At 29.1% G+C, this 10,381-nt stretch overlaps 1 protein-coding gene across 1 annotated transcript; it reads right to left on the bottom strand.

Moving 5' to 3' along the window:
* Nucleotides 1-6,011: 6,011 nt before the first annotated feature.
* On the bottom strand, nucleotides 6,012-8,791 carry LOC132066693 (F-box/kelch-repeat protein SKIP11-like). Its single transcript, XM_059459936.1, has 2 exons — nucleotides 8,432-8,791; nucleotides 6,012-7,713 (listed from the first exon to the last, which is right to left on the bottom strand). Exon 2 carries the CDS (start codon nucleotides 7,701-7,703, stop codon nucleotides 6,345-6,347), a length of 1,359 nt encoding a protein of 452 aa, XP_059315919.1. The 5' UTR covers nucleotides 7,704-7,713; nucleotides 8,432-8,791; the 3' UTR covers nucleotides 6,012-6,344.
* Nucleotides 8,792-10,381: the final 1,590 nt, after the last annotated feature.

The following is a 10,381-nucleotide window of genomic DNA, read 5'->3' as shown; positions in this document are numbered from 1 at the left end:
GATTTTTCATGTTAGGTTATATTATATGTTTTTTATATCATTTCGCTAGAACAATCAAACAATATCGGAACAAACGATGTTGTTAAAGAGAGTTTACTATATTATTTTTCTACTTGTTTCTATATTTTGTTAAATATACATACTAAGCTGTTTTTCATTTATTGCATTAGGTTCGGTTCATACTTTGGGCTGTTCTCTTTTGGCTATTTGGTCCCTTTTGTCTTTTTTTCTTTTTCTTTTAAAGTTATAATAAAATATAATGACAAAATTATGTAACTAACTAACTTTAGACTAATAAAAAAATAGAAAAGTTAAATAGTTAATCCTAAATAAAATGTAACTAAGAGAAATATACTAAAATCACTAGCTAATTTTTTAAAATCTAAATGAAAAAAAAATATTTTTTTGTAAATTTTCTTTTCTTTTGAAAAATAAAAGACGAAACGTATCCTAAAATGTGACTCTATTTTTGTAGTTTTCAATTTTTAGAAGTAAAACTTACTAACAATGAAATAAAACTAAACTATTTAATCTAGACCTAAAAATATTTAAAAGCTAGAATTTTAAAAACTTAAGTTTGGTAAAAAAATTAGGTATTCACAACTTTTAATCAAAGCATTCATTTAGTTGAATTGTATAGCCACTTGTCAACAAAACCGACGCCGAAGTCAATAATGATCTATGAAAATAATTAGAAAGACTATATACATGTAAAGCTCTCTAATTTGTGGATACAATGTTTAAACAGAAGATGATTTCGGGTACCTTCAACAAGTTATAATAAAACTAGACGGCATACCCAACACTTTGGATTATAGTGTATCTATGTGTATGTAATTGTGTTTGGGTAGTGATAATATATATATTTTATATTGCTAATAAACATACATAAATTGACACTGTTTTTATGCATATATACACATACACACACACACACACTATGTTCAAAACATAATTAATATAACATTGTAGTTTGTGCTCTGTATCCAAAATTTTATTATATTAGTGTTTGCTACGAATACAAAGTTGGCAAAATTTTATTAATACTTTTTAAAAGGAAACTATTTTCCTCTCTTTGAGATAAAACAATAGCAATATTTAAGCATTAGTTGATACTTTAAATTTTAATTCGATTAATTTAAAGGTGTAAAATATTTTATTGTTAATGTATGTAGATTGGACCTAAACAATACTTATTATTTTTTTTATCAAGTTTTAATTTGGATAATTCTAATTCAAATTATTAAATTAATCTTACATGTTTAAAACGAAACAAAGTAGAAATTTGATTTTCGGTAAATGTTCTTGGTTCAGCTCATTTTACTTGTCATCTTTGTCTTTTGCACGGTTTTTTAAGGAAACGTCGATTAGAATTATAATTTGACTAATTTACCTTATTAATTATTTGATCTCCATTTAATATTATTTTTTCTTTTATGACATTAAATTTATTAGAGTAAGAATAAAAATGAAAAGTAATTAAATTTTATCTTATTTTAAAATATAAATATTTTAAGTATATTTATTTTAGTAAACATAACAAATAAATGACATGAAGAGAGAGAGAAAGAGAGAGAGAAATATCTAGATTAGATCTCGAGGGCTAATATAAGAAAAGAAAGAAAATTGTATGGTTTGGCATTACTTAACCTTTTGAAGAAAAGCAATAATATGGATATGTTTTTTGTTGTAGATAATTTTTCATTTCATAATGGGTTACAAATGAAACCATCATTGACTTAATGGGGATACTTTGGGAATTACATGAATATTGTTTGATTTTTAATAGTGCACGTTTTTTTTTTTTTTTTTTTTTTTTGACATTGCTTGTTTTTTTAGTATGAGGTCCACTTTTTTTTTTTTTTTATATTGCTTGATTTTTTTAATATGGGGTCCACTTTTTTTGTTTTTACATGAGTTTGGAGATGGTGGGGTCCACTTTTTTTCCATTTTTTTTAAAATATTGCTTGGTGTTTTTGGTATGAGGCCCACCTGATTTTTTTTTTTTTTGATCCGTGACTTACGACGAAGCATGGGTTTAACCCATGCTTCTATATAGTAGTAATATTAGCGAATAGCTTAAAGTCATTCGTAACACGACTTTTCTGAAGGAAAAAACAAAGGACACCCTCACTTTTACTTCCCTTAATTAAGAAAGGGAAAAACGAGTTAATGCACAAAATGGGATGTCAATAAAATTTAAATGGAAGATCAGCAAGATCGTTTCTGCACTCCAGAATATTTTATCATACTTCACACTAAAAATATGGTACAGTCAAATCTCTTTATAACAACATCTTTATATAACATCACTTCACTATAACAATCATGTTTGATGTAGAACCGATCTTTCATGTTGTGTTATATTATATGTTCTTCATAACAATATTTCGCTACAGCAACCAAACAATATCGGAACAAACGATGATGTTATAGAGAGGTTTGACTATATTATTTTTCTTCTTTTTTCTATTTTTTCCTTAAATACATACTAAGCTGTTTTTGATTTATTGCATTAGGTTCGGTTCATACTCTAGGGGATTAAGTACTAATCCAATATTAATTAGAGAGAGAGAGAGAGAGTCTTCTTTCTTTGTTTTTTTGCAAATTTTTTTTTTTTTGTTTGGTCCTTCGTAACAAAGACTAATTTAACATCAAAAGATGAGTGTTCTAGAAGTGTAGCTAGACATTGTATAAAATAGTGATACTTGTCATAATTTACGGAGAGAAAAATAAGAATATTTTATGATCCAATGTAGATTAAAACAGGTATTAAGATTTCATTTTTTTTTTCCAATCATAAGTATAAAGATGTAGAACAACTGAATGTAATTTTCTTGCACTTTGTAGGTAATTTTGAAGTATCTTCCAGTTTTGATTGCAAAACTTCATCATATAAAATAAGAAACTTGATATTTCTTCTATCTCATGTTATAGGACACTTTTACTATCTAGGAAGTCAGATTTTAATTTTATTTTACCACAGTATATGATGATATTTTAATTATTTCAATCACCAAAACTATAAATTATAGAATTCTTTTATTAATAAAATATCGAATCTTTTTTAATTCGATAAGAAACAAATCTATATATATAAAATAGAAGAGGTATAAGCAATGTGGTTAAGCCAAGTGACAAGCTAATAACAAGCCACTTGACAATTTTAAGACAAAGTTAATGAAATTAGGACAATGTTTTTAACATTTTTTTATAACATTTCAAAATTGAAAAATAATTTTATGGGAAATAAAGTTTAAACTTTTAAATTTAAAACAAACAATATTTATCCGCATTTAGGATAAAGCTTTAAACTTTATCGGGAACACAATGTATCGGGAACACAATGTATCGCAATTATAGGACTGTCCAAACTAATTAACAATGTGGTGAGCATGAATTGTGTAAATCTTTTAAAAGTTAATCCGGAATTCTTTTCAAGATGGACACTTTATAGATAATCCCAAAATTCAGTCAAATTTATTATCTTATTTTAAAACTCTTTTAAACCTATGTTTTAATTATGGTTATTTATTTATTAAATGGTATGTTTGAAAATATCGTTTAAAATTCAAATTGCAAGCTATCCAAATTTGCATCCCATGTTATGTCAAAAAATTCCATTGTGTTCTTTTATTCAATGAACCTGAAATTATTTTGAAGTTTTAAATTAAAATTTAAGCTATCAAATATATATGAGAAGCTTCTCATGCTCCTCTCTCAAATTATCTTCTCCAATGTGAATTTTATTATTTATACATTAAATATTGGTGTGGTATAAGAGTCAACTAATCACTTATGCATTCATTATATATATATATATATATATATATATATATATATATATAATGAGTTTCTTTGTACCAAAAGAAAGAAAGAAATTTTAAAAATATAATAATTAGAATAAAAAGAGGGGGAAATGTATAGGATAAAAAGTAAGAAAACAAAAACAAGCCGGTTAAAGTGAGATTACAATTTAATTTAAGAATTATCTTTTTGATCTCATAGGATAAAGAAAAATCACGTGCCCTTTTACTGGACTAAAGGGAGTGGCACAAGAAATTATATCACTTATAATCATTATCCTTTAAACTTCACCATTTAAATAGGAGATAAACACTGTAAGCCCTACCAACTTCAGTTTTAAATTTTTTGGAATAATAATAATGTATGTTAATATTATAAAATAAGGATAATTCGGATCTTAGGTTCTTATGTTTTCAAAATGTGTATTTGAATTTTAAATAACTATTCCTAACGAATTGATATCATTTTTTAAATTGAGAGTTGTATTCTATTCTTTAGGCCTCTTATATATACCCCTTGAGTGAAACATAAATCAATATCTATTCTCTCGTATCCAAGAGGAAGAATTAAGTGAGCTAAGAACCTTTATTCTTTAAAAATTATTATCTTATAACGTATTTTATTTTTGGTCACGTTATTGGTAGTGAACTTTTTATTTGGATGTAAAAGAATAATCTTTTGGTAATTTGAAAGGAGAGAGAGAGAGAGAATAATTTTTTTATCTTTTACGTTATAAATATTCCTTTCAAATTACCAAAAGATTACTTATAACGAAAGTAATTTGAGATCCTAATAAAAGTAATCTTTTGGTAATTTGAAAGGAATATTTATAACGTAAAAGAATAATTTTTTTTTAAATACATCAATACATTTTTGAATTACAATTGAAAGATTAAATCTTTTGAAATTTGAATTAGAAAACAAATTGTGGAAGATAAAGTTTTTGAATTAAATTTGTATGGGGATAAAGATAATGTGAGGATATCGATACATTTGAATCTAATCTTTCCTCTATTTACAGGATTTAATTGGTACATTCCTCGCCTTCTCTTCATTCTTTGAATTCCACTTTCTCATATGTGTCTGACTTTTAATGATGCAAAAACTTTCAATTTTTTTTTATTGTTATATCAGCTCTCTTTTACTCATGTAAAATGTATAGCAATTATATGTAGATGGAGATATATATTTACTGAGCTAGAATCACAAATGGAGAATAGTCAAAATATTAATGAGGTACGATAACTTAGAATATATTTGTTTGTTCACTATTTGTAATTTTTCCATAAAAAAAGAATTCAATTATCCTAAAGGTTGTTGTTTAAATTGTGTTGAAGTTTGCATTTATCATCTTTCCGTGTTCTCATGTATCACTCTACTGGATGACATTTTTCTTTTGGCTATATAGCTTTCTTTGTTACATAATCCAACATTTTTATTTTAAAATTATTCAAATATTATGTGACAAATTTGAACATTTAAATACGACTATGTCATAAAGAAATGTTTAAATATACTTTCAACCACCGAAAGAAAATTTTAAAAGTTTCTCTCTTAAATTATCCCAATATTAAAAGGAGAATATGAAGATATTAAATCGAGGGACGATTAATAATAGAAGGTGATATCGAGGCTATGTTTTCTACTTGGTTAAATACAATCTTTCAATTTTGACAAAAAAAGTGATGTTAGTTTTTGAATTGTAATTAAAACATAAAGTTTCTAAAATTAAGTATGATATTTTTAAAATTTTGTATTGAAAGATTATTTTAAATTTGAATTAGAAGATAAACATTATGTTATTATGTCTTAAAGGATTAAACAAATAAATATAGAAGTTAACTAATTACCAATTATTTTTTAATATCATAACTCCTTTTAAATATGTCAATGGGATATTATATCGATATTTCCTTTTTGGTTTCATATCAAAATGTCTAAAATAGTTGCAATCGTGATATGGTGTTAAATGTCAATTTAAAATTTCAATATAGGTTTTTTTGCTTGAGTATACATCATTGATAACTTTAAATTTAGTATATTAATAATTATACTTAATATCTCACAAATTTATTGATTTTAAATATGTAAATGTGACATGACAAAAATTATCATATCAAATAACAAAAGATAATAATTTTTCACGATTAATTGTCTTTAATACTGGCCGCCGCGCATTGCGCGGGTACGAAAACTAGTTATATTAATAAAGTAGAAGAGTTGCAAGTAGAAAGGGATATTACTCATGTTTAAATTATTACAGCAAAGGTAGGGTGAGAGGGGGCCAACTCGTTTTTCAAAACAAGTATTTTCTAGGGGATTTGAACTAGAGCTATGGTATCTTTACTATTTTTTAACCATCAAAAAAAAAAAAAAAAAAAAAAAAAAAGCACCCAACACCGCCACAGTAAAAAAGGATTTTTAAAAAAAAAAGTTGGAATAAATTACCCATTAGCAAAACGTGTGTTGCACCAGAAACCAGATGTGTACCCAACACCGCCACAGTACAACACATGGGGCTGCTGCATTTCATATCTTCAGCATCCCATGACAGCACAGTTATACACAAAACTGCCCGATTGCTTACTCCCAAGTAAGTTCCATTGCAGAGGCCCTTCGCTCGGTACCCACGAATTCACTTCAATATAACCTTCACCCATAGCCCTTAGGCCTCCAATTACAATCAGCCTCTCACCACATGCCCGAAAAGCCAATCCCCAGCCGTTCATGGAAGCTGCTCTTTCAGGCAGTCGACCTATGGTAACCCATGCTTTATTCTTCTTGTCGTACTTCCTAACCTCCATGTCAGCATAATCAGCAGCATACAATTCATTTTTTACAACAGCCACCAAAGGTGGCGCTTCGGATGTAGAAGACATATCATTCCTAGCTCGCACGGGAGACATGTTTGGGATTTCTGTCCATATTTCTTTTTCTAGATCATACTCCTCTCCGCATGTCAACAGCTTTGATTCGGCTCCTCCAATTCCTCCTATCGCATAAAACTTTCCGTCCATGAAAATTCCGGAACACATCTTACGTGGCTTGTTCATGCTTGGCAAAGTCTTCCACGTCCCTGACTCCGAATTGTAAAGTTCGGCTGAGTTTAAGATGTTACCTTGTGAGTCACAACCGCCAGCTAGAATGGCAATCTCCGCCAGGCTGGCAGAAGCGAACAAACATCTTGGCACATTCATCTGCATCCCGGATGACCATGTGTTTGTCAATAAGCTGTACCGATAAATGACATGTGCCAAAATCTCCTTTCCAAAAACAAGCAACTCCGTACCAACCGCCAAAGATTCCTTGTCAGCGAACTTAAAGCATTCATTGGAATTCATAGTCGGCAGATGCATCCACCGGCGGCGAATAGGGTCAAAAGCTTCCCATTCGAGTAGCTGGCAAGAGAAATAAACCCAATGCTCAACTACCCCATTTTGGTACCGCAATCTATAAAGTTCTCCGCTCTTAATTAAAGAGCGAAAGCTACTATTCAAAGATGCGATGACGCCATAATCTGACCTAGAACAACGGATAAGACAATTGATGGAATTGTCAGGGCCAATGGAATGAATAAGCAAGCTCGAATAAGAATTAGCTCCAGAATGACATTTATTTTCAGCTTGCGATTCTGAAGAATCGCCCACGGATAAGACAATTCCCATTCGGTTAAAACCATCAGACTGCTTTTGAAACTTGCATTTCACGTTTTCATTCTCCTGTTCATTTTCCAATGGCCTTTTGCCATGCTGCACTTCAATTCCATCAAGACAATAATTCATGCAAACCACCACGTTACTTTCTGCCCGACAATCCCTTGAAACCAAACTGGACTGGTCTTCTAACATGTCTTCAGATTCAACCCTAACAGAAGAACCAATTCCGCGACCTTGCATGATCTGGGTCCTAAAAGAGTGATATCCATTAGAGAAAATTAGTAGAAAACAAAAAAAATCCCTAAAGAAAAAATCTTCAAAGGCTAAAGAAAAAAATCTTCAAAGCTCATAATTAATAGGATAAATAAAGAAAATACAGAAAAAGAAATTTTCAATCACCAAAGCACAGAATGAAATTTTCTCTAGCTGTATATCATTTAATATAAGTTTTGACCATTAATTAAAGCAATTCTCAGTAACGCCATTGTCTTTTTTATGGATAAAGACAATTCTGATAACACAAATGCAGGGATTTGTTAGGGAAAAATCGCAAACATCTATGACCGCTCATTGATTCAGATCAAGTTACTCCTTAAAAAAGATTCAAATATTAAATACACATCATAACTGAAAAACTCACAGTAGATCCTGGAAAACAATCAAATGACAAAAACCCAAACCAAAAACACAAGAAAAAGCAAAAAATCATAACTTTCAATTAAATAAACATGCAAGAATCCCAAATCTCCCAAATTTAGATCAAACAACACCCTTTTACTCAAATTCACCAAACACCAATCAATCAAAGACTAAAACTTTGATCTTGCATTGTTACCAATTCAAATAAATCTCTTTATCAATGCTTAAAAGGAAAAACACATTTAAACAACAACAAACAGATAACTGCTCAAACAATTGAAAAAGGAAGAGATAAAGCAAAAAAAAAAAGATAAACAAGAAAGACTTACAGATTGGACAAGCTGCCAGGAATGAACTGAAAAGAACAATCTTCTTTTATATGTATAAAAACTTCTACCACTGTGGTTTTCTTAATTTTCCTATCTATATACTTTTACTTTTTTTCTTTCGTTCTTTCTGTTTTTCTTTTTGTACTACTATAAGGGCAGTAACTTGTTTACTTTTTTGGTTTATTTTCTTCTATTTGTAAGAAGAAGAAGAAGAAGTTATGGGGTTTTCAAGATTTCAAGTGAGGAAAGCCCTTGAATTCTCTATGAAAAACAAGTAAGCATTGACTATTGCTTTGGGGGAATAATCTAATAGCTTTATCTCTCTACTTCTTCTCAATATCCCTCTCTAAAACTCTATTTTCTTTCAATTACTTAAATAGATTTTCTTCAATAGAAAAAAAGGAAAATAATTAAAGAAGGGGTTCATTTCGCAGAATAGTTGTTTACATATTAATACATAGACAACTGGATATTACGTGTGTGTGTGTGTGTGTATATTATGGATTTTTATAATCAAATACAGAAAATACAAAAGTGTGAGAGAAAGACAAAGAGAACGGTAGGAGAAAGGAGGATAAGCGAGAAGGATGAAGGTTGTGGGTCCCACTTTACAGCTTAGTTGAGGTTTTCATCTTCACCTCTCCTTCTTATTATGGTTTTTCAATGAATACAAATTTATTTTAAAAAAAAAAAGGGAACAAGATGAAGCAAGAAATAAAACTTTTGTGCTAAGAGAAAAATAGAGTGAGATATATACTCTTTTCATGAAATATGTAAAATAACCTAAGGAATCTAAACTACTAAATAATAACATTAGAGTTTAAATAGATCGATTTAGATAGTGACATTTCATATAACTGATATCAACATACTTGATACTGATGTGCACTTAGTGTTATAATTTAGAGAAGATAGCCATTCAACCTTCTTCTATGAATAAAGAAGATGAACAAAGCATCAAACTAATCACATTGAATGTACTTAGTGTTATAATTTAGAGAAGATAGCGCATTCAACCTTCTTCCATGAATAAGGAAGATGAAAAAGCATCAAACTAACCACATTGAATGTATATAGAGAAACAAACATATTATTTTCTTATTAAGCATTAAAACTACAACATAATGAAGAGAAAACTATAATATTTTAGGTTCATTTTATCTTCTTTCGAATCGATCTTGAAAATATATCGGGGCATTCATTGCAAATTCATATTAAAAAGTTTTCCTAGGTTTTTATTGATAATGGAAAATTATTTGGAGGGAGGGTGGGTTGAAGAAGTGATCGGTGACCAATAACGGGAAAAAACTTAGAGTCTCTGGAGGTAACATGTTTGATCATATTAACAATCGAGAAAGAAATTTCAAGAAAGGCGTAACCATTTGAATAAATACGTTCATTTTTGGTCCATTTTATCTTCTTTGAATCGTCTTTATGGTATTAAAACCTCTATACGCCGATCGAAGAAATCAGAAAAGTTCTTATTGGGTTTTGAATGTATGCGACGAAGTGTACAAATTTGGTAAAAGATTTAAAATATAAAAATATGTTCTTGAATTTAATAATTTGATTCGAAACTCACTAGACGACTAATTCATTTCGACATGTAATGCTTATTTAAGGAAAAAGTATTCTCTGCTAGAAATTTCTCATTTTTCAATGTTTGAACCTCATATCTCTAATAAATGACAACAGTTAAAGCTGAAAATACCTAGTAACGTACTTAATACAGATTAAGTATATGTTACCTTCAACAAATTGAGTAAATACTATAAGAAAATCTCCAAGCTACATAGGACTAGGTCATTGGTCCACTATTGAAATCAACACTGGATCAATTAATTAACCATAAGTTCACTAGTACTAGGATTTAATTTTGCAATAAATGGAGGAAAAGACAAGAAAGAGGGGTGAGTACGAGGAGTACTCAATAAGTATTATTGACCGTCC

Source organism: Lycium ferocissimum, chromosome 8 (assembly GCF_029784015.1).
Source record: "Lycium ferocissimum isolate CSIRO_LF1 chromosome 8, AGI_CSIRO_Lferr_CH_V1, whole genome shotgun sequence".
NCBI classification, from domain to species: domain Eukaryota; kingdom Viridiplantae; phylum Streptophyta; class Magnoliopsida; order Solanales; family Solanaceae; genus Lycium; species Lycium ferocissimum.
This window is presented reverse-complemented; position numbering and strand designations above follow the sequence as displayed.

What these genes read in the sequence shown, in the direction of transcription:
- LOC132066693 (XM_059459936.1), bottom strand. Translation starts at nt 7,703, where the DNA reads ATGCAAGGTCGCGGAATTGGTTCTTCTGTTAGGGTTGAATCTGAAGAC.